This window comes from Engystomops pustulosus, chromosome 8, assembly GCF_040894005.1.
Source record: "Engystomops pustulosus chromosome 8, aEngPut4.maternal, whole genome shotgun sequence".
In the NCBI taxonomy this organism is placed as follows: Eukaryota; Metazoa; Chordata; class Amphibia; order Anura; family Leptodactylidae; genus Engystomops; species Engystomops pustulosus.
Genome location: NC_092418.1, coordinates 34,355,208 through 34,382,871, shown reverse-complemented (window position 1 = coordinate 34,382,871; position 27,664 = coordinate 34,355,208). Strand labels below are relative to the sequence as shown.

The 27,664-nt window shown below is 44.9% G+C and overlaps 1 protein-coding gene across 4 annotated transcripts in view; it reads right to left on the bottom strand.

Annotated features, from left to right (window-relative positions):
* Positions 1-27,664, bottom strand: part of SYT17 (synaptotagmin 17) — a 154,229-nt gene that overhangs the window by 48,082 nt on the left and 78,483 nt on the right. The window contains exon 1 of one of the 4 annotated variants that reach the window (XM_072120633.1): positions 15,967-16,338. The exons of 1 other annotated variant lie outside the window; for it this stretch is intronic. In XM_072120633.1, coding sequence (XP_071976734.1) covers positions 15,967-15,981 — 15 coding nt within the window. In that variant the 5' untranslated portion in view covers positions 15,982-16,338. Of the gene's footprint in view, positions 1-6,356; positions 6,517-15,966; positions 16,339-27,664 lie in introns of those variants that run through there. 2 more of the 4 variants (XM_072120636.1, XM_072120634.1) reach the window with 2 other exon arrangements.

Sequence of the window (27,664 nt, the reverse complement as noted above, 5' to 3'; positions counted from 1 at the left end):
GACTGCCACATACAGGCACTCAATCTATTCAATTTTTCTGGAGGGCCACCTACCTGCTCCTCTGGTTTGAAAACTTTTTGGGACTGCCACATACAGGCACTCAATCTATTCAATTTTTCTGGAGGGCCACCTACCTGCTCCTCTGGTTTGAAAACTTTTTGGGACTGCCACATACAGGCACTCAATCTATTCAATTTTTCTGGAGGGCCACCTACCTGCTCCTCTGGTTTGAAAAATTTTTGGGACTGCCACATACAGGCACTATCCAAATTAAATTGTCTCCATAGCAGCCTCCACACGTTGTCTCCATTGCTACCTCCAAAAGTCGTCCATATAGCTGCCTCCATACATCGTCCCTTTATCAAACGAGGTGTGTCAGGCAGAAATTTGGGTTGTTTTCATGGATTCCACATCAAAGTTGTTAACTTTGTCGCCACCCAGCTGTGTTATCCACAAAATATACTGGCAAACTTTTATCATTTACCAATATTATTTCAGCGCTTCTTGCGCATCTGTTTACATTCCCCTCACCCGCCATATCCTAAACTTATAAGAACGCTACTACACTTGATCTTATACAAAAGGTTCTTAGAAGTGCTGTTTGGGGAGTAGCCTAGAGACAGGGGCTTGGATTGGCGAAAGCTCGCCTGGCAGCGGAGCGCCAGCTCCATGCCAAGATCCACCTAACATAGTTTTAACTGCAGAACCTTTAATCTACTACTAGTTCACTGCCTCCATACATGGTCCCCTTATCAAACGAGCTGTGTCAGGCAGAATTTTGGGTTGTTTTCATGGCTTCCATGTTAACTTTGTCGCCACCCTGCTGTGTAATCCACAAAATATACTGGCAAACTTTTATCATGTACCGATATTATTTGAGCGCTTCTTGCTCACCTCCTTTGGTTCCTCTCTGCCACCCATTGGTTTGAAGCCTGAGTCCATTTAGGGTATGTCGCCATGCCACTCTCTAGCCTGCTGCCGCTGCCTCTGCATGCCGTCCCCTATAGTGTCAGGGTCAATTATTGCATGTTTTAGATGCTATCTAGCTTCATTCTGTCACTCTGTCATGGCCATGCTGTTGCCCATAATTTTGGCATAATGGTGCGATTAAGCAGCCTCAGAGGCATCCATGCATGCTGCCCCTGCTGTTTCCTGTCCATTTCCGTGGTGTTTCCATCCTTTTCTGAGGTTCCCAGGTGTTTGGCCAAGCTTCCCTGTGCAGAGCCTTGGTCCCCTTGAAAAATGCTCGAGTCTCCCATTGACTTCAATGGGGTTCGTTATTCGAGACGAGCACTCGAGCATCGGGAAAAGTTCGTCTCGAATAACGAGTACCCGAGCATTTTAGTGCTCGCTCATCTCTAATAGGCACAGCACAATACTACTCCTATCCTATATATATGGGCACAGTACTACTACTCTTATCCTGTAAAACTACTCCTACCCTGTATATATAGGCACACCACAGTACTACTACTCCTATCCTGTATAAATGCACATAGTACTACTACTCCTATCCTGTATAAATGCACACAGTACTACTACTCCTATCCTGTATAAATGCACACAGTACTACTACTCCTATCCTGTATAAATGCACACAGTACTACTACTCCTATCCTGTATAAATGCACACAGTACTACTACTCCTATCCTGTATAAATGCACACAGTACTACTACTCCTATACTGTATATGTGGGCTCAGCACATTACTGCTACTGCTAAATGCCAAGTTGGATATACAGTAAATGAAATACTTGTTCTAGGAGCAGAATGATTTAAAAAAAAATAAAGCCCTGAATAATGTAAAATAATGGGGCCCATAAAATATAATCAAGTTTGGGCTTCCATTAGAGCGTCCTTTCTATAACGGGTCCTGCTCACAGAACTTTTTTCATCTATAAGTTTTCAACACAGGCTCCTAACAACACTAATGTGACCTTAGTACTAGTTAGAACTTAGTTAGAGACTTATGTACTCTTATGAGAAATCCAACGGCTATGGGATTTTCCAGACAGCAGCAATGGCTACATTTAACATTGAGATAACTCATGGTATAGTTAGTAGCTTTTATGGATCAGGACATTGAAGAACTGTAGTAGCAACACATGGGGAGTGCAGCAGGTTGTAGACCATGGCTAAAGTGTCATATTCTCTATGTCAGTGGTGGCGAACCTATGGCATGGAGTCACCAGACAGGAACAAATCCACCAAATCTTCCTGCAGTCCCAGGCAATTTTAAAGCGACACTTCATTGGCTGTTTGGAACTGAGAAGGTGTGGACAAGGCTGTACAGGCGGTCCCCTACTTAAGGACACCCGACTTACAGACAACCCATAGTTACAGACAGATCCCTCTGCCCACTGTGACCTCTGGTGAAGCTCTCTGGATGCTTTAAAATAGTCCCAGACTGCAATAATCAGCTTAAAATTGTCTGCAATGAAGCTTTATTGATAATTCTTGGTCCTATTACAGCAAAAAAATTTGAAACTCCAATTGTCACTGGGGCAAAAAAAAAAATTGTCGGGAACTACAATGATAAAATATACAGTTTCGACTTACATACAAATTCAACTTAAGAACAAACCTACAGTCCCTATCTTGTATGTAACCCGGGGACTGCCTGTATTATTTTTGGATATCCTCCTGCTGGACCCTTCATTCTTCCTCTACAGCAGTGATGGCAAACCTTTTAGACGCCGAGTGCTCAAACTACATCTAAAACCCACATATTTTTCGCAAAGTGCCGATGCGACAATTTAAACAGTAACTTATTTCTCCCTCCTGTGTCACAGGTTTAAATTGTATATGCACCTGAGGACATCAATACAGTAGAAAGAAAGAGAAAATGCTTTGGTTATCATTGTAGCTTCCTTCTAGGGTCCTGGGCTGCCTGGGACTGCAAGAGGCCTTAAGTCCTGTCTGGCGGAGTCTGCGGTGGGGTGATGGCACGGGTGCCCATAGAGAGGGCTCTGAGTGCCACCTCTGGCACCCGTGCCATAGGTTCGGGAGACCCTGCAGAGAAGCTACTATGAGAGTCTGAATGTGCCCGCCTTCTTTCAACTGTATTGGCTGCCTCAGGGGCTGATACGATTGAAAGATGTGGAAGAACAGGTAGCAATAAGTTACTGCTTAAAATACCACTTGGGCACTTTGTGAAATATAAGTGGGGTTTGGTATTAGCTTGGGCACTAATAGGTTCGCCATCACTGCTCTATGTTCTCTGTGTAAAAATGAGAATCAGAGAACAATAACAGTATAATATATATGTATTTAGAATGACTAAAAATGTTTAAGAAAAAAACGTTAACAATAAAATTGTAAAATAAAAAACAGAGAATCACAAATTTAAAATTGTTCCCAAATTGTTAGAGTTGTTTAGACAAGTACCGTATTTTTCGGACTATAAGGCGCACTGGATTATGAGACGCATCTTCAATAAATGCCTGCTAAAACGTCTAGGTTCATATATAAGGCGCACCGGATTATAAGGCACACCTGATTATAAGGATGTATGACCAGCAGGTGGCAGACCTGTGCACAGTTCAAGGCAGCTGTTGTCTGTTAGTACAATTCATATATAAGGCGCACCGGATTATAAGGCGCACCTGATTATAAGGATGAATGACCAGCAGGTGGCAGACCTGTGCACAGTTCAAGGCAGCTGTTGTCTGTTAGTACAATTCATATATAAGGCGCACTGGACTATAAGGCGCACCTTTGATTTCTGAGAAAATCAAAGGATTTTTTGTGCGCCTTATAGTCCTAAAAATACAGAATAATAAACGGTAAGCAGGAAAAAAATAAGGATCTAAAAAAACAAAATAGATTGGATTTCCCTCTGTGCTGATGAGTAAGCGCCGGTGACATGGATACTAATCAGCTGCGAATAGGTGGGAGGTTCAGTATGGATTTTGTAGCCTGGTCTTGGGAAATTGTGAGCGTAGCCTGTGACCTTCTGGTGACGGCTCCGTCTAGGAGTAGGGGATGGGTGATTGTTGCATTGTTTTTCCATCAGAGGACGGATCTTAGCTTAGAAATGAACTGAGGCTGTAACCATAGAAACATCCGCAAAGGATGGCACGGCTGCAGACCCTCGCACCTCTCCTGGGAGACAGGGAATCAGACACCGCACATGAATCCTCCCCTGTGCCTTTAGCATTTGCAACAAGTCAAAAAAAAATCAGACACTCCTCTGGATGTTCAATGCTTTATCACATAAATCCCCGGCAGGGCATAAATGTAATCATGGAGGACACAGGCCTCGCACTAGAGGACTACAGAGAGGCCGGCTTGTCATATTGTCAAGGTTATAGCAAAGTCCTTTCATATCCGATATTGGAAAGATGATGGGTGACGTCATACAACATATTACTGTAGGTCGCCATGTAGACTCAACCTGCTTTACAAGGGAAAAAGTCACATATAGGACTAATAGGAACCAGTATGACTTCAAAATGAAGCACAGATCCAGGCGCTGTGACTGTGGCGCATAAGCCAGAAGGGCTCTGGTAACACCCCCACCCTCCATGCTGTAGCTTCACAGGCTGTAACACGGTCTCACACTCCCCCCGCTCCATCAGCACTTCCACCTCCTCTACCTAATGTAATCTCCTCACGTGACTCTTTTTATATTTGTCATCCATGGTCTACTTCTTTCTAAAATCAACTTTTAAAATTATGCTAGTTAGTGTGTTACCAGAGCTCCAACAGAACTGCAGCTTTACAGACTGCTACTCTACCACTCCCTTCCGCACTTGTCTTCTGAAATGTCACATAAAGGGAATGGGAAGTGCTCCTGAACAAAGTAACAGCTTGTGAAGCTATAGCACAGAGGGAACCAGGTAACACCCTTCCATGCATCAGATTCATAGGCTGTTACTCTGTTACACCCCCTACTCTCCCACTGTGTCTCCCCCTCGGCTCTCTCAGCAATCCTCCCCCCTCTGCCTGATGTAATCTCACTGCAGCAGATAAAGTTTCACAACACAGTGTGCTCTTGAACAGTGTAACAGCAAGGAAGGGCTATCAGAACACCCCCAGAAGCCCTCCTGACTCATTAGCATAATTATAAAAGTTGATTTTAGAAGGAAGGAGACCATGGATAACAAATATAAGAAGATTACCACAATCACGGTGCCTGGATCTATGAGTAAGTGTCCCTCGTTTATCATAATGGATTTAGATGGTAGATTTAGTGAGGATGTTTAGAATGTTATGATCCAATCTATGAAGATCTGAAAGCCTCAATAGTTCAATTCTACCATATGCAATGGCCAAATCCTAGCGATAGTAAAAGGTCCTAAGACAAGGGATTTCTCAAACAAGATAGACATCTCACTGCAGAACCTTAACTTCTTCTCTGTATGTGCAACATCAACACTAAACAAAAATTATAGGTAGCCAAAACTTTTATGGATACTTACCCAGAGCCTTCACCCCTTTACCAGACCCCAAAATTAATCTAGACCCAAACAGTCAGCAATAAAGCAGACGCCTAATAAAGCTTTCCCTCCCCTTCAACTGTGTATGTCTCGGGGTTTATAAACTGGACCAAGGATCTCATCAAACAGCACTAAAAAACACATAGAAATGTGAATTCAAATAAAAATGGACAAAAATTCCCTAAAAAAACCCAATATATTTTAAACTTAATCCACAGTTTGAAATGCTATGTAAAAGACATCAGTGGTCCGGGTATGGATGGAGAATATATAATAGAAGAATGAAAGATGCAAGGAAATATTTGTAGAATGTCATAAATTGTAACAGTAAATATCAACAGCACAGAATGCAACAAACAACTACTGATACATAGTAACGCTAGTGAGATTATAGACTCATCCCACAGCTCTGTAATAACAAACATAACTCTATGTAATCCATTCTTGAATGTCTTTCTATAATATATACACTTTATACACCAGCAGCCACCCATGACTTTGGAAAGATCAAGGTAGGAAGTACAAATCTGAACCCATTGTGTATCCAATCCCAAATCCTATGTAGATACAATTTATCTCCAATCAATACGACACTAATCTCCATTAGTACAAGATAAGGCACCCAGATCATTGCCAGCCATACAACCTACATTCTGCCCACAAAGATACATAGTAAAGAGATCAACGGTCAGCGAGAAGATGGGACCTGGTCAGATCCACCAAAATGTAACCTACTAGTGGATACACAATGACTACAATGTCCTGTATAGTTCTAGACTATAAACTCCTTATATCAATTTATACCTTGTTACTACTAGGAAATAAGTGGTCAACCCATATATTGCACATCGATATGATATAGTAATATAATCGACAACATTAAGAAGATCTTCAGATGTTATAGGAATACTTACAATCATTGTCTTTGGTAATCAATGCCAGGCAGACTGTGCGTGAGCTGCACTGATATTCCAGACCCTCTGATATATTAGATTACACTTGATTACTGTGAGATAGTTGCGTAGCAAGGGCTAAGTATTTGCCTGCTCCTAGGTGATAGCACAGAATCCTTTATACATATACTGTATATATACGTGTCTATATATGTAGAATAATGGATGAGGATAATAGAGAAGGTCTTCAGAAGAAAAAAAAAACCGGTGGGAGGGATGAGAAGTGGTATAGAGGAGATGAGTGTGGGAGGGAAATGGAGAATAAAAACAGACTGAAGGTCAGAACAAGAGTGGTATGGAAATTATGGATAAAGACTTAAGTGATTGGAGGTGGGGAAGAAAAACAAATGTGGAAGAGAACTTGGGAAATGTGGAGGAAAAAGTACGGAGGAGGACTAAGGAGGAGGGAAGCATGAAGTATGAAAGTGTAAGGGGCACAATGCCTTCATTCAAAGAGACATAGTTCAATTATAACATTCCGTCCTCAGTACAATAAGACATATATGATGTGACTGCCGCTGTTCTCCCGATTAATTCGGTGCTTGTTTTGTTTAAATCCGCCCACCCGTTCAAAAGATATCGACCTATGAACTTATATGGGAATTATTTCCTGCTAGACAAAGGGGCGGTAACCTTTTATTTTCTCTGGGGGTGTGTCTCTGTTTCATTAAATAAAATGTTACCGCCCCCTCATCTAGCAGGATCTCTTTTATGTACAAGCTAAATCATAGGCTAAACCTCTGGGAAGCATATCTTTGGAAGGGATTGGACCTTGATTAAAAAGAACTCAACAGAGCATGGCTTGCAATACCAGACAAAGCCTATAGACAGGAGGGGCAGTGTTTATAAAAAAAGAGCTTTTTATTGATCCTGAACAACAGAAAGAGAAACTCCTACTGTCAGGTATAAAATGTCGGTAAAGACCCAAACCTAATCTCTCTAAATCCCTCATATGACAGATAGAACATGCTGTCACACAGAGCTGCATTCATTGCCTAATATTATGTGCCATGTGTCTCCAATGACGTCCGCCTCAATGAAATTACTTCCTATTTTCCAGACCAGTTAGACTACCCTTTTATAAATCATTCTGTATTTGTAGTGGCCGCAGCCAATAATACAAGTATGGGCCTGGGAGAGAAGAAGAATGTTCTTCCCAGTAAGACATAAGCCATAATAGAAGATACATTGCAAAACTGTATATTGTCTGAGAAAAGAAAGGGGCGCAGGCTTTGAGCTCACTCACAACCTCAATTCTCTGCCTAACAGCCTTACAGACCCTAGTGGTAAGGAGCTACTGGTCTACAATCCCTGTTGTGAATATGCGCTAAGAACAGAAGGAAAATAAACAGAGAGACAGAAAGACAGATAAATGTACAGACACAAGGGATGTGTCAGGGTACAGGCATCAGAGTGGGGAGCAGGGTACAGACACAGATTAGGGGTTCCGGTCAGGTACAAGGTCAGGGTTTTGTACCAGGTCAGGAATTCTGGATTAAGCAGTATACAGGCTCAGGTCAAGGTTTAGGGTTCTGGATCAGGCTGGGGTTCAAGGTTCCTGATCAGGCACAATTCACTCAGGTACAGGTTTGGGGCTCCGATCAGGAACAGGTTTTAGGGTTCCAGCTCAGACAGGATCCTGTCTCAGTTACAAGTTTCAAGATCAGGGCCCTTTGTTCTTTCACTTCACAGGCTGTTACACTGTTTTGCCCACCCCCCCTGCTCCCACAGCACTTCCCCCTCCCTATGCCTGCTGTAATCTCACACAGTGGTAGGGAGAGGTGCTCTTGCACAATGTAACAGCCTGTGAAGCTACAGCACGGAGGGCTGCTATTCTTACTCAGACAATAATTATAAAAGTTGATTTTAGAAGGATAGAGGCCATGGATAAAAATATAGGAAGATTACCACAGTCATGGTGCCTGGATCTATGAGTAAGTGTCCCTGGGTTATCATAATAGATTTTGATGGTAGATTTCCTTTAAGTTTATATATACAAACCACAAGACTTCTGCAACAATAAGAACAAGGTGTATCATTTCTGTTGGTGTCATTTTATAAAAATTTCTCTCGAGATTTGCCATTCAATTGCTTCAGTTTCAGTGTTGACCTTCTACTACATGTTTCATTTCAAACATCTAATTCCTAACCTTTAATATATGATCATAGAGGGTTGGAGTTGTTTAAGGTTCAGCTTGCTATAGTCTGGGGGTACGGCCATGCACATTCATTTTAACGGAAGCCAAGTAACACAGTATGACCACTAAACATTGGACAGACCTTCCAGCTTCTGTCTCCATAAATGTATGTACAGACCTGGTACAATCCAAAATATCCGTTTTATAAGGGGAACAAGTGTCTCGATCCTACGATCAGATATTAAGCCTGAGGATAGGTAGAGGGTACTGTAAGGTGTGAGGTAAGGACTGCCTGGGACCAGCACTGTGAGGAAGTCCTGCTAGAGATATCCAAAATGGATTTAGGCTTTGCCATTGAGAATCTTGCTACATATGGAGAATTGCTTCTATAAGGGTCCCCGAAATCTTGCAAATGGTTTTGGATAAATTCCAAGTTCTTCCTTTACCTATGGCACCGAGGGAAGGGGGGGGGGGGTTAAGAATGCAATGTGCCCCAGGCTGTATAAAAATTGCGAGCCCCACGAATTGGCATTCACTGCCTACATACAACACCAGAACCAAGTTGGGAAATGAGGATGGATCTCTCCAGCCCACTTCAGTTCTGCTGTTTAAAGCAAATCTACTACTAAAGTCCAGCTTGGATAAACCAGGGACACTTACTCATAGATTCAGGCACCGCTTACATTTGTTATTCATGTAATCTCACTGCAGCAGAGGAAGTTCCATCACACAGTGGGAGGGGAAAGTGCTCTGTGCACAGTGTAACAGCCTTCATTAGCATAATTGTCAACACTGATTTTAGAAGGAAGGCACCATGGATAACAAATATAAGAAGATTACCTATCTATCAATAAGTGTCCCTGGTCTATCATGCTGAATTTTGATAGTAGATTTTCTTTAAGGACCTGTGAAGGTCCTGCAAGGGATCTGATATGCATGCTGGCATACATGAATAAGAATTAGAGGTCCCTTTCTTTATTGTCATAATCCAACAGTGAAGGTCTAGGAAACCCTTGTCACCTGTAAAACTGTAGCAAACACAAAGTGTTCTTGCACTTTGAAATTAAGTGTAAAGCCTGTGATAGTGTAACCATCAATCTGTGAATCTACAACTGCCACACTATGTGCTTGTTACAACCCATTTAACCAACAACCTGTGTGCCATCAGTTTGTATCCAGCAAGCTATGTGCCCATCAGAGTGTAACCACCAAGCTGTGTGCCCATCAGAGTGTAACCAGCAAGCTGTTTGCCCATCAGTGTAACCAGCAAGCTGTGTCATATCAAATTGTAACCAACAACCTGTGTGCCCATAAGATTGCAACCAGCAACCTGTGTGATCATCAAATTGTAACCAGCAAACTGTGTCCTTCAGCTTGTAACCAGCAAGCTTTGTGCCCATCAAATTGTAACCAGCAACCTGTGTGGCCATCAGATTGCAACCAGCAACCTGTGTGATCATCAAATTGTAACCAGCAAACTGTGTCCTTCAGCTTGTAACCTGCAAGCTTTGTGCCCATCAAATTGTAACCAGCAAGTTGTGTGCCCATCAAATTGTAACCAGCAGGGGGCGTGGCCTGACGGAGCATGCAGTAAGACGCGCATAGGGAGAGCTCCCACCACTTATCCTGTTTTTTATCCGGTGGTGGTCTAAGAACTGGCTCCAGAACCGAGGATCCTGCTGCTGAAACCCTCTGGTACGCTTAGACACCGGCTGAACTTTAGAGAATGCCGTCTAAAGGCACCCGCAGCGCTAAAACTTCCAGCGGCCCTGATTTTCAAGATGGCGCTGGCGCCTCCGCGTCTACTCCCGCATCTTCCCGCCGGCAGAAGAACATCGCGGACCGGCTGGGTTGCTTTGCCAGGCAGGCGGGAGGGAAACGATCGGGTCCTCCTGATGACTCATGGCAGCGGACAGATGGCTCGGTTGGAGTGGACCCGAACTTGTCAGAGGACGAGCTCTCTGATATGGAGGTGGGTGACCGGACAATTACTCAGACACCCAGGCTGACTAAAGTCTCCTCACAGGAAGTGGAGCCCACTATTGCCGACGTTCTGAAGGCGGTGACCCGCTGTAATACAGGCATTAGCTCTCTCACACAACAAGTGAGGGGCATGCAGGAAGACCTCTCCGTTTTGCGCCATGAGGTACATAGAATATCTGAACGCACTACTGAGGTAGAGCAGAGAACCTCAGATCTTGAGGATGATATGGAGAAATGCAAAAAAGCTTCCAGAAGGGGACAGGATGAGATTGGCGCTCTTTGGGATAAGACGGATGACCTAGAAAATAGGGCACGCAGAAATAATGTACGGCTGGTGGGGATACCTGAGAAAGAAGAGGGCCAAGATCCCACAACATTCATTGAGCAGTGGTTGCTTCAGAAATTTGGGAAAGAGACGTTATCTCCATTATTTGCCATCGAAAGGGCCCACAGGGTCCCCACAAGACCGTTACCACCAGGTCGCCCACCTAGACCAATGTTGGCAAAGATTCTACACTTCAGAGACAGGGATACTATTCTGCGCAAGGCCCGGGATAATCCGGACCTCACCATCAACGGGGCTAAAATTTCTCTGTTTCCGGACTACTCTCAAGATGTGCAGCGCAGAAGAGACAAGTTCTTGGACATAAAGCGCAGGCTACGAGCCGTGAATGTCCCCTACTCTATGATATTCCCTGCCAAGTTGCGAGTGGTAGCATTGGGGACTACCCACTTTTTTGAGGATCCTAAAACGGCCCTGCAATGGCTAGACCAACATGAAGGCCAACTGCGGAATCGTGTACCGGAGGAGGGGGACTGATCGACCCCGGTTATAGAGACCTTTAAGATAAGAGTTTCTGATATGTTGCCCTAATGCACCTGTGGTTGTTACTGTACGGGGCTCCTGATAAGATATCTACAGAAGGGGCAGTTTTCTACATTTAATGTTTATTATACAGTGTTATTGTCAATGGTTCTGGAGTAAAAGTAGTGATCCGGATAATTTTGGTAAGGGTAGAAAGATCCTGTCTTCCCTCCACTATTTGGTGGAAATAGGGGGGAGGTGGGTGGGAGATGCACCTGATGAGTAGTACTGAATCCAAGATGGTTATGTATGAGAAATATGCAGTACATGCTCAGAGGGTATATCATAGGTATACGCATAGCCCCAACAAGGGCTCAGGTGGATGGAGATGTATTAGGAGTCACTTGTGGTATATGTTTTTGTTGTGGGGGGGAAGGGAGTGGGGGGAGGGTCTGGGAGAAAGCAAATGGAAGATATGTTGGTGTGTGGTGGGAACGGGCGGCTGTGACTTTAGTGTGTATGTAAGGATAGATGGCGATGAATGTGAAAGTAGTTAGTTGGAATGTGAGAGGTTTGTCTGATGCAACCAAGCGTATGGGGGTCTTTCAGTACCTACTTAGACAACAGCCTGCCATATATTGTCTTCAGGAGACACATTTGTCTGAGGATCATGTCCATTTGATGAAGAAGCCCTGGATAGGGAATGCCTACCATGCTGTCTATTCCACATACGCAAGGGGGGTGAGCATTCTGGTGCATAAGAATATACCTTTGGAATGTGTTGATAAAGCAGTGGATACGGAGGGGAGATATATCTGTCTGAAGTGCAACGTTGGCACATTCTCCTTTCTGCTTATTACAGTATACATCCCTCCTCCTTACTCAAATGTGGTATGTACTTTGGTGTTGACATATATTGCAAAGCATCCAGGGATACCCTATTTGGTGGTGGGAGATTTCAATAATGTCCCTCATGAAGGCCTGGACAGACATAGACTGCTGACAGATGGTAGGGCGGTAGGGGTGACTCCCTTTGGTACTCTGATCTCGGAGGTGGGTATGATAGACCTATGGCGGGTCCGTTACCCATGCTCTAGACAATATTCCTGCTGTTCCTCTACCTATGCTAGTCTCTCTAGAATTGACCTGGCGTTGGGGGATTCCGGAATGTCACTCCGAGTGACGGATGTTCAGTACCTCCAGAGGACACTGTCCGATCATTCCCCTATGTTTATTTCCATTACCACATCTGGGGAACCTCACACTTCTATGAGATTGTGGAGGATTAATCCATTTTGGTTGACTCAACCGCTGGTGACCAGTAATGTTCCGGGCGACCTCACTCAGTTCTTTGAGGCACATGTAGATTGTGACTCACAGCAATGGACATGGGAGACCATGAAAATCTTTTTGAGGGGGGTTCTTATGAAATATGTGAGTGTTACCAAATCTAGGACTCGGGCATTAGATGAGGCTATGCACCTGGAAATGCGTAGGGCAGAAGCGGACTTGAAAACCCTACTGACCTGACCAAAGATAGACTGCGACAAGCTCAGGAGGTACTTAATACACACTTGTTGGAGGTGGCGGCTCGGAAGCGTATGTTCATGAAACAAAGATTTTTTTGAGGAAGGGGAGAAAGTAGGCCACTTGCTATCTGTCATCTCGAAGGTGCAGCAAGGGGCAACCCATTAGGTTGTAACCAGCAAGCTTTGAGCCCATCAAATTGTAACCAGCAAGCTGTGTGCCCATCTGATTGTAACCAGCAAGCTGTGTGCCCATCAGACTGTAACCAGCAAGCTGTGTGCCCATCAGATTGTAACCAGCAAGCTGTGGGCCCATCAGGTTGTTACAGATGAGCTATGTTCTCATGAAACAGTAACCTCCAAGCGGTGTGCTCCCAGCAGTAACACCAGCATTGTGCTCGGCCCTTTATGAGCTTCCCAGAAATCTCTGTTTCCAGATAATCTGTCATTTTAGATAAAATTATTTTTCTATCTACAATGTATTTCTAAACAGGGATATCAATCATTGTGAACGGATCAGCACTAAGTGGCATAAAAAGAAGAAAAATGTGGTGCCGCAGCAGTCATGGCCACAGCCTTTGTGTACGAGAGGCTCATTTACATAAATAGAAAAACGGAAAGTTCTCTAAAATGAAAGATCGCTGAAAACAGGGAAAACATTGCCAGAAGCTCAGGAAATACTGCTTTTAGTTGTAATGATCTCGGAGCTAGAACCTCTCACTAGATTTTACTGTTCTATTGAATGTGGAGAATGTTCAGAAACTTTCGGGTCGTGCGTCAATCCATTAACCCCTTGCGCCACAATCTAACATCCCAGTGTAAGTTACCACACAACTCTTGCGCAAAAACACAGACCCTGCACCGCAATGGATGAATATCCCTGACTGTGCACCCACTTTTTTTGCCAGGACGAGTAAAGTTCTATATTTCTTGTTTCTGGTGATGGTGTTGTGTCCAGGGTCCAAAGCCACATACTACAAAGTGACCCACTTACACCGGGTTCATATTAAAGCCAAACATAGATTGGGGTGTTTTTGGATAATTTTTTTTGGGGGGGAACGGAACACTTATTAATAATAATAATAATTCTTTATTTATATAGTGCACACAGATTATGCCGCGCAGCACAGAGTTTGCCAAATCAGTCCCTCTCCCCAATGGGGCTCACAATCTAATCAACCTACCAGTATGTTTTGGAGTGTGGGAGGAAACCGGAGGATCCGGAGGAAACCCACGCAAACACGGGGAGAACATAACTAATATTTGTAGATGTGGGATAGTAACGTGCTAGTCCGGATTACAGCAGAACGATAATTCCAAAGTGATACATGGGTAGCGGGAATAGAGCAGGACACTTGGATACAGCGGATCCGATAGTTATGGGTAGCGCGGGGAGGGGGGGGGGGTAACCTGACACTAACACCACATCCCATATGTCACAAGTGAGCAACATCTGCTGCTGACACGTTCAACTGTTGCTCTGCAGGGACTTGTGCATCAAAGCCTGAACCGATGTGAGTGTCAGCTCCGCCCCGAACACAACCTGCGCACACCGTGCCACCGCCGAGCTGTGCCGTGCCAATTAACCCCATGATGAACAGCACGCCACACCACTCCTCTCCTACCCTGTGGAGACTGCTTAGGCAACAGCGTAAAAATAAATCATCAGAATTATTCATTATGACAAATTTTTTGCGCAAATACAGCCATCTGTCGCCGAGCCATGGGCGGCGCTGACACCTCCAGGAGAGGAATGGTGGCGGATGTGAGCGCACACAAGATGCTCTCTCGTGATAGGACGTGTTTGTGTCGCTTTTTATTAATATTATTAGTATTTTACAGGAGGTGGAGTAAAAGGAGAAAGTTCTTGTCACACCTGAGATCTTAAAGGGAACCTGTCATCTCTCCTAACATTTTTTTTATTCTCTACTTGAATTTTACTGAAAATGACACTTCTGGAGCATCTCTTTTTATATCTGTACAATGTATCTATACATTTGGGTGTATTCACCTTGTCAAAGGGGTGTGTCCCTACAGTCTATATTCTCAGCATTAATTCTGCACCCCCATTTGTAACACCCAGCGGCCAATTGATTAACATATTTCTAATAGGAATAACAGAGGAAGCACAAAGTAATTTTTTAAAAAATCCCTTTTTTCATTGTACAGATGATATGGTTGGAATGAATTCAGCGGTTACTAAGTTCTGTAGTGTCACTGAGCAGAGAGGTAGGTTAACTTTTCTACCTAAATAGACCTAAACTCAGATGTAGTTGTGCTGAATTTGTCAGTGTAGCAGAGCGGAGTTTGTCACATCTTTATGACAACAGGTTAGTGTACTGCTTTAGAAATTCACAGCAGACGCCTCATTCTCTTCGACTCTGCTACATTGGACGTTATTTATTATGCATGGAATGTACATATTTAACTACATATAATGAACTTTTTATAATTTTCTTTTGCCTCTCTAAAACAAATATTTATTTACCTACAGAGATATAAACAGTATATGGTAAAGTTCTTCTTCAATGCGTTCTGCCCATATCACCCCTTAGCAGTTGTTTGCCATCTCCTATGCCATCTGCCCTATGCCATCTGCCCTATGCCATCTCCCCTATGCCATCTCCCCTATGCCATATCTCCTATGCCTTCTCCCCTATGCCTTCTCCCCTATGCCTTCTCCCCTATACCTTCTCCCCTATGCCTTCTCCCCTATGCCATCTCCCCTATGCCTTCTCCCCTATGCCATCTCCCCTATGTCTCTCCTATGCCATCTCCCCTATGCCTTCTCCCCTATGCCTTCTCCCCTATGCCATCTCCCCTATGCCATCTCATATGCCTTCTCCCCTATGCCTTCTCCCCTATGCCATCTCCCCTATGCCATCTCATGTGCCATCTCCCCTATGCCTTCTACCCTATGACATCTGCCCTATGCCTTCTCTCCTATGCCATCTGCTCTATGCCACCTCCCCTATGCTATCTCCCCTATGCCTTCTCCCCTATGCCATCTCCTGTGCCATGTCACAGCCCATCCTTTGCAGCCGGTGCCCATTTACTTTTGCAAGTTGTAACCCAAGACTTGATTTTCAGCAATCAGTAAAAGTGTGAATGCCACCTACCTGTATATATGCCATGGTCCCTCACAGTGCCATCAGGTGCCCGGCTTGTCTGTACATGGTCTTCCCCTTTTTTCCCCTCAATAAAGGCAAAAATAAACACAAGAGAAAAGACACAGACGTGACTTGTTTAGTTGATGATCAGGGACCTGGATGACTCTTCTTCTTCATGGTGACACTTCCCCATCAGTAGACAGGAGGCTCCGGCTACTTGTGGCTGGCATGTCACACCAGATGTCCCCTGCTTTATTTGGGGGACAGTTTTGGTGGCTGCGCCTGCTCCTGGGTAGGGCTCCCTCCTCCCTGTCACTTACACACTGTGTGGCTTTGATTGTAAGTGTCCTCTGTGCCTTCTCTCCCTGGTTTGTTTTGAGTGGTGCCGATCTCTCTAGCACACACTCACTGTCGCCACCTAGTGCACACCAACAGGATTGTTGTCTCTTTTTTACTTTCTACAAAAAGCACCAAAAGCAACAAAAAAAATAGAAATAGATTTATTTGTTATTTTTATTATTTTATTTTTTCTTTAAAGAAAATTTAGCTAATGAGTCATTTGGTTTGTATGAAAATGTGAGATGTCATGACATGTTGTTCAATTGATCAATGGAGGCGTAAGACCCTGCCCCTATTACAAAAAAGGATGGCTTATACTGAGCGTAGATGTTTGATGCCTAAATACTCCCAGGGTTGCACCAAATCTACCAAGAAAATCTATTATGATAAATCAAGGAGAATTACTCCTAGATCCAGGCACTGTGGCAGTAGTAATCTTCTTATATTTGTTGACCATGGACTCCTTCCTTGTAAAATCAACTTTTAAAATTATGCTAAGGGCTCCTGGACTTGTTACCCACTGTGCTGTAGATTCACAGGTTGTTACACTGTGCAGCAGCACTTCCTCCCTCCAACTGTGCTAAAACTTTCTCTGCTGTATCGAGATTACAGCAGGCAAAGGGAGGGGGAAGTGATGAGGGCGCAGAGGGGGAGGTTGCAACAGTGAGACAGATTGTGACTCTGCAGCACGGAGGGGATCCGGTAACATCCCTCAGAGCCCTTCAGGCTCATTAGCATAATTTGTAAGGTTAATTTTAGAAGGAAGGAGGCCATGGATAACAAGTATGAGAAGATTACCATAGTCATAGTCACAGTATGAGTTAGTGGTTTGGGAGATTTTCTTTAAGAATGTGTGGAGGGTGCGGATGTAGGAGTCTTAGGGTTAGGGTTTCATAGTTCCATATACATAGATTAGTACGAGAATACATTATATTATGGGGTACTGGTTCAGGTTTTGTATTAGTTACTTATAAATACTTAAACAAGGTAAGACCTATAAAAGTGAATACCACTAGTGTACCCATTCAGTGCAGGTAAAGCAATCATTTTGGACAGCGAAAACCGTGTTTTGAGGATACCTGGTGCACTTACACACAACCTAGTTCACAGGTCAGGTCATCCCTTGAAAAATGGTGCAGGTGCTGCCCTTATTTTAGGCACTGACCATGGGGCAGAGAATATGACTCTGTGCATTGTAGGAGTCCCTGCTTCCCTGCAGAACAACAGTGGTCATGAGTCACAGTCTTGTACTCTTCACTGTTCTTGGTCTGTGAAATCCAACTTTCCACAGATTGTCTGCCACTGGCCTTACGGAGGTGATTGTGTCTCTAGAGAATAGGACTAGAACCTATTCCTCATAGACGGTAAGCTTTGTGTCATCCCCTCATCCTTATAGACTGTAAGCTCTTGTGTCATCCCCTCATCCTCATAGACTGTAAGCTCTTGTGTCACCCCCCTCATCCTCATAGAATGTAAGCTCTTGTGTCACCCCCGCACCACATAGACTGTAAGCTCTTGTGTCACCCCCTCATCCTCATAGACTGTAAGCTCTTATGTCACCCCCTCATCCTCATAGACTGTAAGCCCTTGTGTCACCCCCTCATCCTCATAGACTGTAAGCTCTTGTGTCGCCCACTCATCCTCATAGACTGTAAACTCTTGTGTCACACCCTCATCCTCATAGTCTGTAAGCTGTTATGTCTACCCCTCATTGGCATAGACTGTAAGCTCTTGTGTCACCCTTCATCCTCATAGACTGTAAGCTCTTGTGTCACCCCCTCATCCTCATAGACTGTAAGCTCTTGTGTCACCCCTTCATCCTCATAGACTGTAAGCTCTTGTGTCACCCCTCATCCTCATAGACTGTAAGCTCTTGTGTCACCCCCTCATCCTCATAGACTGTAAGCTCTTGTGTCACCCCTTATCCTCATAGACTGTAAGCTCTTGTGCCCCCCATATCCTCATAGACTGTAAGCTCTTGTGTCACCCCCTCATCCTCATAGACTGTAAGCTCTTGTGTCACCCCCTCATCCTCATAGACTGTAAGCTCTTGTGTCACCCCCTCACCCTCATAGACTGTAAGCTCTTGTGTCACCCACTCATCCTCATAGACTGTAAGCTCTTGTGCCACCCCTTCATCCTCATAGACTGTAAGCTCTTGTGTCACCCCCTCATCCTCATAGACTGTAAGCTCTTGTGTCACCCCCTCATCCTCATAGACTGTAAGCTCTTGTGTCACCCCCTCATCCTCATAGACTATAAGCTCTTGTGTCACCCCCTCACCCTCATAGACTGTAAGCTCTTGTGTCACCCACTCATCCTCATAGACTGTAAGCTCTTGTGCCACCCCCTCATCCTCATAGACTGTAAGCTCTTGTGTCACCCCCTCATCCTCATAGACTGTAAGCTCTTGTGTCACCCCTTCATCCTCATAGACTGTAAGCTCTTGTGCCACCCCCTCATCCTCATAGACTGTAAGCTCTTGTGTCACCCCCTCACCCTCAGACTGTAAGCTCTTGTGTCACCCCTCATCCTCATAGACTGTAAGCTCTTGTGTCCCCCCCTCATCCTCATAGACTGTAAGCTCTTGCGTCACCCCCTCATCCTCATAGACTGTAAGCTCTTGTGTCACCCCCTCATCCTCATAGACTGTAAGCTCTTGTGTCACCCCCTCATCCTCATAGACTGTAAGCTCTTGTGTAACCCCTCATCCTCACAGACTGTAAGCTCTTGTGTCACCCCCTCATCCTCATAGACTGTAAGCTCTTGTGTCACCCCTCATCCTCATAGACTGTAAGCTCTGGTGTCACCCCCTCATCCTCATAGACTGTAAGCTCTTGTGTCACCCCCTCATCCTCATAGACTGTAAGCTCTTGTGTCACCCCCTCATCCTTATAGACTGTAAGCTCTTGTGTCACCCCTTATCCTCATAGACTGTAAGCTCTTGTGCCCCCCTCATCCTCATAGACTGTAAGCTCTTGTGCCACCCCCTCATCCTCATAGACTGTAAGCTCTTGTGTCACCCCCTCACCCTCATAGACTGTAAGCTCTTGTGTCACCCCCTCACCCTCATAGACTGTAAGCTCTTGTGTCACCCACTCATCCTCATAGACTGTAAGCTCTTGTGCCACCCCCTCATCCTCAGAGACTTTAAGCTCTTGTGTCACCCCCTCACCCTCAGAGACTTTAAGCTCTTGTGTCACCCCCTCATCCTCATAGACTGTAAGCTCTTGTGTCACCCCTTATCCTCATAGACTGTAAGCTCTTGTGTCACCCCCTCATCCTCATAGACTGTAAGCTCTTGTGTCACCCACTCATCCTCATAGACTGTAAGCTCTTGTGTCACCCCCTCATCCTCAGAGACTTTAAGCTCTTGTGTCACCCCCTCATCCTCAGAGACTTTAAGCTCTTGTGTCACCCCCTCATCCTCATAGACTGTAAGCTCTTGTGTCATCCCCTCATCCTCATAGACTGTAAGCTCTTGTGTCATCCCCTCATCCTCATAGACTGTAAGCTCTTGTGTCACCCCCTCATCCTCATAGACTGTAAGCTCTTGTGTCACCCCCTCACCCTCATAGACTGTAAGCTCTTGTGTCACCCACTCATCCTCATAGACTGTAAGCTCTTGTGCCACCCCCTCATCCTCAGAGACTTTAAGCTCTTGTGTCACCCCTCACCCTCATAGACTGTAAGCTCTTGTGTCACCCCCTCATCTTCAGAGACTTTAAGCTCTTGTGTCACCCCCTCATCCTCAGAGACTTTAAGCTCTTGTGTCACCCCCTCATCCTCATAGACTGTAAGCTCTTGTGTCATCCCCTCATCCTCATAGACTGTAAGCTCTTGTGTCATCCCCTCATCCTCATAGACTCTAAGCTCTTGTGTCACCCCCTCATCTTCATAGTCTGTAATCTCTTGTGTCACCCCCTCATCCTCATAGACTGTAAGCTCTTGTGTCACCCCCTCATCCTCATAGACTGTAAGCTCTTGTGTCACCCCCTCATCCTCATAGACTGTAAGCTCTTGTGTCACCCCCTCATCCTCATAGACTGTAAGCTCTTGTGTCACCCCCTCATCCTCATAGACTGTAAGCTCTTGTGTCACCCCCTCATCCTCATAGACTGTAAGCTCTTGTGTCACCCCCTCATCCTCATAGACTGTAAGCTCTTGGGTCAACCTCTCATCCTCATAGACTGTAAGCTCTTGTGTCACCCCCTCATCCTCATAGACTGTAAGCTCTTGTGTCACCCCCTCATCCTCATAGACTGTAAGCTCTTGTGTCACCCCCTCATCCTCATAGACTGTAAGCTCTTGTGTCACCCCCTCATCCTCATAGACTGTAAACTCTTGTGTCATGCCCTCACCCTCATAGACTGTAAGCTCTTGGGTCACCCCCTCATCCTTATAGACTGTAAACTCTTGTGTCACCCCCTCATCCTCATAGACTGTAAGCTCTTGTGTCACCCCCTCATCCTTATAGACTGTAAGCTCTTGTGCCACCCCCCTCATCCTCATAGACTGTAAGCTCTTGTGTCACCCCCTCATCCTCATAGACTGTAAGCTCTTGTGTCACCCCCTCATCCTCATAGACTGTAAGCTCTTGTGTCACCCCCTCATCCTCATAGACTGTAAGCTCTTGTGTCACCCCCTCATCCTCATAGACTGTAAACTCTTGTGTCATGCCCTCACCCTCATAGACTGTAAGCTCTTGGGTCACCCCCTCATCCTTATAGACTGTAAACTCTTGTGTCACCCCCTCATCCTCATAGACTGTAAGCTCTTGTGTCACCCCCTCATCCTTATAGACTGTAAGCTCTTGTGCCACCCCCCTCATCCTCATAGACTGTAAGCTCTTGGGTCACCCCCTCATCCTTATAGACTGTAAACTCTTGTGTTACCCCCTCATCCTCATAGACTGTAAGCTCTTGTGTCACCCCCTCATCCTTATAGACTGTAAGCTCTTGTGTCACCCCTCATCCTCATAGACTGTAAGCTCTTGTGTCACCCCCTCATCCTCATAGACTGTAAACTCTTGTGTCACCCCCTCATCCTCATAGACTGTAAACTCTTGTGTCACCCCCTCACCCTCATAGACTGTAAGCTCTTGGGTCAACCCCTCATCCTCATAGACTGTAAACTCTTGTGTCATGCCCTCATCCTCATAGACTGTAAACTCTTGTGTCACCCCCTCATCCCCATAGACTGTAAGCTCTTGTGTCACCCCCTCATCCTCATAGACTGTAAGCTCTTGTGTTACCCCCTCATCCTCATAGACTGTAAGCTCTTGTGTCACCCCCTCATCCTCATAGACTGTAAACTTTTGTGTCACCCCTCATCCTCATAGACTGTAAGCTCTTGTGTCACCCCCTCATCCTTATAGACTGTAAGCTCTTGTGTCACCCCTCATCCTCATAGACTGTAAGCTCTTGTGTCACCCCCTCATCCTCATAGACTGTAAGCTCTTGTGTCACCCCTAGACCTTCATAGGTTGTAAGCTCTCGTGTTACCCCTCATCCTCATAGACTGTAAGCTCTTGTGTCACCCCCTCATCCTCATAGACTGTAAGCTCTTGTGTCACCCCTAGACCTTCATAGGTTGTAAGCTCTCGTGTCAGGGCCCTCACTCCTATTGTTCCATTTGGCTGTCTGTACTCTGTTTTGTCTTATTTTATTTGTATATGTCCCCTATGTTTTGTAAAGTGCTACAGAATATGATGGCGCGGTGTAAATAAAGATTATTAATATGCACAAATACAGACATTTATCAATGTAAAAAAAATGTGGTAAATTACAAAGCTGCTTGAAAAAGAAAAGAAAAAAGTATTAAAAAAAAATTAAATATAAAACATAACAGCCACTTGGCAGCCGCTTATCAATAGAGATATAAATTGCTGGTTACAGGTGTGAGGGGCCGCACCAAGAAAAGACTGGCTTCATTGCGCCACCTTGTGGACAAACTGCAGATAGTGAAGATAATTAATTCATTCATTTAAATATTATTTTTCATCTCAAATCATAATTCTTGGTTACTTCTTAAAAAGTCAACAATACCAAGACTGATTACCAGGCCATTGTCTTTTATAACATTTGCAGATTTTTATTTTAAAAATTTGCTGTAACGCCACTTATATTGCAGACATTATTTTCTATGGCGCTCTTAAATGATGAAAAGCTGCACTGTGATTGGTTGATATGGGTAACGTACATTCAGTTTTAGTTCTTTTGTTGTTTGATCATGTCACCATTTTTTGGTTTATATACTTTATTCTTTCCATCAATGCTGTTACAAGTCAGATAGCACGGTGGCTTAGTGGTTAGCATTATAGCCTTGCAGCGCTCGGGACCTTGGTTCAAGTCCCATCCAGGTCAACATCTGCAAAGAGTATGTATGTTCTCTCCGTGTTTGTGTGGGTTTCCTCCAGGTCCTCATGTTTCCTCCCACACTCCAAAACAGGTTGATTAGATTGTGAGCCCCATTGGGGACAGGGACTGATTTAGCATCCTCTGTGCAGCGCGGCATAATCTGTAGGCGCTATATAACTAAAGAATTATTATTATTATCAATCTCCGATAATCAAAGGGATGTTTTTATGTTATCCGTGTCTTACTGTCTCCACCCAGTGTGAATTTAGGGAGGTGTAACATGGAAATTCATCCAGAATAATCAATCCCTCTGTGTGAAGGATCCGGGTGACAAAGGGGAAGGTTCTTTACTCCTTACAGCACAGTGTTATCTTCACCAGACCACATACTGATCACTGATCATCACTAGAAGTGTGTGAGGGACCAGACATCCCCTTTAATGCTTGCTGTCTCATGTTTGGTACTTCTCAGCATATATATTATCTATCTGTTATCTAATATCTATTATCTTTCTAATGAATAATTGTTCTTCCTCCCCAGACTGTAATGTACACTATTTCCTGGCTCTAGAGAACATCTGCTGCCATCACATCCATAAGACTTGCTCATGTAATGGTGAAGTGGAAGTGGAGCCTCCGCTAACCACATCCACATCCATAATTATGATCAGACCATCACCCGCCTGTCCTCCTCCATTCAGCACAATTGTTGGTTATTATGGGGCATCATGGGGGGAAAGTGATTATTTTTAAGTCAAGTTTATAAGGGACTATTGCCGTATGGAATTACTAGTCTCCTACTGATTACTGTGGTCATCCCAACAGGATCCAAATATAGCAAGACCTTTATTATGCTTACTTGTCTCTTCCATATATACTTTTCCTGGCCTATTGCTTTACTAACACTGTATACATTGACAAAGCTTCACAATCAGATAGATAGATAGATAGATAGATAGATAGATAGATAGATAGATAGATAGATAGATAGATAGTAGAAACATGATAGATAGTAGAAACGTGATATATAGATCCAGGGCAAAACAGTAATTTCCAAACATGAGTGCAAAGTCAGCAGGAAATGATCCTTCTTTTACATAAATTGCTCATGTGCCTTTTCTGCTTTGTGGATAATCCATGAATGTTCATTAAGTGATTCAGTGTTCCTGATACTTACTTTAGTGCTGTCTGCAGACACTTCATGAATCTTTGTTTACATGTCTGAGCTCTGATGAATAGGCGGGGCTGCAGCAGGAGAATTATGGCTCATCATACTCCCTCTACCACCCCTCTCCCAGTCTTGGTCAGTGAGGATAGACAGTGAAAAGAGAGAATCACTGGGTAATGCCATGAGGACAGGCTGGAGCAGTGAGAGAGAGGAAGCTGTGTATATATGCAGAGAGCACCATGGTGAGAACAGGGATAGATACAGATACAAGCAGAGATACGTGTAATGGAACATATTTATTGAGAAGTGGCCAGCCCCTTTAATTTCATAAGGAATAATAACTCTCCCATACAACATGAAAAAAATAAACTGGAGAAACTGTTACCCATTCATGACATTTCCATATAAAACCTCAAAAATAGAAAGCTTGATAAAGGTTTTATACTGAAACATTGATGAGGTATTACAGTCTGTCCCTGTACCTGGAAAAACTACAGAACTCCAGAGACCGTCAGATCCTGAGCTGCTACTGACCAAACGCCCACAATCTGGCCATGGAGTCTGGATGGCACATACATGCCCAGGGAGAGCAGACTGTGCCAACAACAGGAGGTCACTAAGGATGAGGTTTAGAGATGAGCGAGCACTAAAATGCTCGGGTAATCGTTATTCGAGACGAACTTTTCCCGATGCTCGAGTGCTCGTCTCGAATAACGAACCCCATTGAAGTCAATGAGAGACTCGAGCATTTTTCAAGGGGACCAAGGCTCTGCACAGGGAAGCTTGGCCAAACACCTGGGAACCTCAGAAAAGGATGGAAACACCACGGAAATGGACAGGAAACAGCAGGGGCAGCATGCATGGATGCCTCTGAGGCTGCTTAATCGTACCATTATGCCAAAATTATGGGCAACAGCATGGCAATGACAGAGTGACCGAATGAGGCTAGATAGCATCTAAAACATCCAATAATTGACCCTGACACTATAGGGGACGGCATGCAGAGGCAGCGGCAGGCTAGAGAGTGTCATGGCGACTTACCCTAAATGGACTCAGGCTTCAAACCAATGGGTGGCAGAGAGGAACCAAAGGAGGTGAGCAAGAAGCGCTCAAATAATATCGGTACATGATAAAAGTTTGCCAGTATATTTTGTGGATTACACAGCAGGGTGGCGACAAAGTTAACATGGAAGCCATGAAAACAACCCAAAATTCTGCCTGACACAGCTCGTTTGATAAGGGGACCATGTAAGGAGGCAGTGAACTAGTAGTAGATTAAAAGTGCTGCAGCTAAAACTATGTTAGTTGGATCTTGGCATGGAGCTGGCTCTCCGCTGCCAGGCGAGCTTTCGCCAATCCAAGCCCCTGTCTCTAGGCTACTCCCCAAACAGCACTTCTAAGAACCTTTTGTATAAGATCAAGTGTAGTAGCGTTCTTATAAGTTTGGGATATGGCGGGTGAGGGGAATGTAAACAGATGCGCAAGAAGCGCTGAAATAATATCGGTAAATGATAAAAGTTTGCCAGTATATTTTGGGGATTACACAGCACGGTGGCGACAAAGTTAACAAGTTTGATGTGGAATGCCCTGTAATAGCTCTTGGGCGGTGTGCCTTTTATCGCCTAGGCTCAGCAGTTTGAGCACCGCCTGCTGTCGCTTAGCGACGGCACTGCTGCTGTGCCTAGAGCTACCGACTGATGGCGCCATGGCCACGGATGGTAATTCGGAGGAGGAGGAGGAGGAGGAGGGGTGGGAGGAGGAGGAGGTATAGTAGGCCTTTGAGACCTGGACCGAGGTAGGCCCCGCAATCCTCGGCGTCGGCAGTATATGACCAGCCCCAGGGTCAGACTCGGTCCCAGCCTGCACCAAGTTAAGTGTAGTAGCGTTCTTATAAGTTTGGGATATGGAGGATAAGGGGAATGTAAACAGATGCGCAAGAAGCGCTGAAATAATATCCCTAAATGGTAAAAGTTTGCCAGTATATTTTGTGGATAACACAGCAGGGTGGCGACAAAGTTAACAACTTTGATGTGGAATCCATGAAAACAACCCAAATTTGTGCCTGACACACCTCGTTTGATAAGGGGACGATGTATGGAGGCAGCTATATGGACGACTTTTGGAGGTAGCAATGGAGACAACGTGTGGAGGCTGCTATGGAGACAATTTAATTTGGATAGTGCCTGTATGTGGCAGTCCAAAAAAGTTTTCAAACCAGAGGAGCAGGTAGGTGGCCCTCCAGAAAAATGAAATAGATTGAGTGCCTGTATGTGGCAGTCCAAAAAAGTTTTCAAACCAGAGGAGCAGGTAGGTGGCCCTCCAGAAAAATGAAATAGATTGAGTGCCTGTATGTGGCAGTCCAAAAAAGTTTTCAAACCAGAGGAGCAGGTAGGTGGCCCTCCAGAAAAATGAAATAGATTGAGTGCCTGTATGTGGCAGTCCAAAAAAGTTTTCAAACCAGAGGAGCAGGTAGGTGGCCCTCCAGAAAAATGAAATAGATTGAGTGCCTGTGTGTGGCAGTCCAAAAAAGTTTTCAAACCAGAGGAGCAGGTAGGTGGCCCTCCAGAAAAATTGAATAGATTGAGTGCCTGTATGTGGCACTCCCAAAAATTGTTTAAAACAGAGGACCGGGTAGGTGGCCCTCCAGAAAAATTAAATGCATAAAGTACTATAGCTAGAGCCAGTGGGCCCTGTCAAAAAATAGCCAGTTTCCTCTGCTTTAGTGTACAAAGAGGAGGAGAAGGAGGAAAATGAGGAGGAGGAGGAGTGCATAAATTATTCAGGTTGAGCTTCCTTCACCTGGTGGAGATTGGAAATTATGAGAAATCCAGGCTTTATTCATCTTAATAAGCGTCAGCCTGTCAGCGCTGTCAGTCGACAGGCGTGTACGCTTATCGGTGATGATGCCACCAGCTGCACTGAAAACCCGCTCGGACAAGACGCTAGCGGCAGGGCAGGCAAGAACCTCCAAGCGTACAGCGCCAGTTCGTGCCACATGTCCAGCTTTGAAACCCAGTAGTTGTAGGGAGCTGTGTGATCATTTAGGACGATGGTATGGTCAGCTACGTACTCCCTCACCATCTTTCTGTAAAGATCAGCCCTACTCTGCCGAGACTGGGGACAGGTGACAGTGTCTTGCTGGGGTGACATAAAGCTGGCAAAAGCCTTGTAAAGCGTACCCTTGCCAGTGCTGGACAAGCTGCCTGCTCGCCTACTCTCCCTCGCTACTTGTCCCGCAGAACTACGCACTCTGCCGCTAGCGCTGTCAGAAGGGAAATACTGTTTCAGCTTGTGCACCAGGGCCTGCTGGTATTCATGCATTCTCACACTCCTTTCCTCTCCAGGGATGAGAGTGGAAAGATTTTGCTTGTACCGTGGGTCAAGGAGAGTGAATACCCAGTAATCGGTGCTGGAATAAATTCTTTGAACGCGAGGGTCACGGGATAGGCAGCCTAGCATGAAATCTGCCATATGCGCCAGAGTCCCAACGCGCAAGAATTCACTCCCCTCACTGGCCTGACTGTCCATTTCCTCCTCCTCCAACTCCTCCAACTCCTCTTCTTCTGCCCATACACGCTGAACAGTGAAGGTCTGAGCAATGCTCCCCTCTTGTGTCTCGCCAACATTCTCCTCCTCTTCCTCCTCCACCTCCTCCGATATGCGCTGAGAAACAGACCTGAGGGTGCTTTGGCTATCAACAAGGGAATCTTCTTCCCCCGTCTCTTGTGACGAGCGCAAAGCTTCCGACTTCATGCTGATCAGAGAGTTTTTCAACAGGCCAAGCAGCGGGATGGTGAGGCTGATGATGGCGGCATCGCCACTGACCATCTGTGTTGACTCCT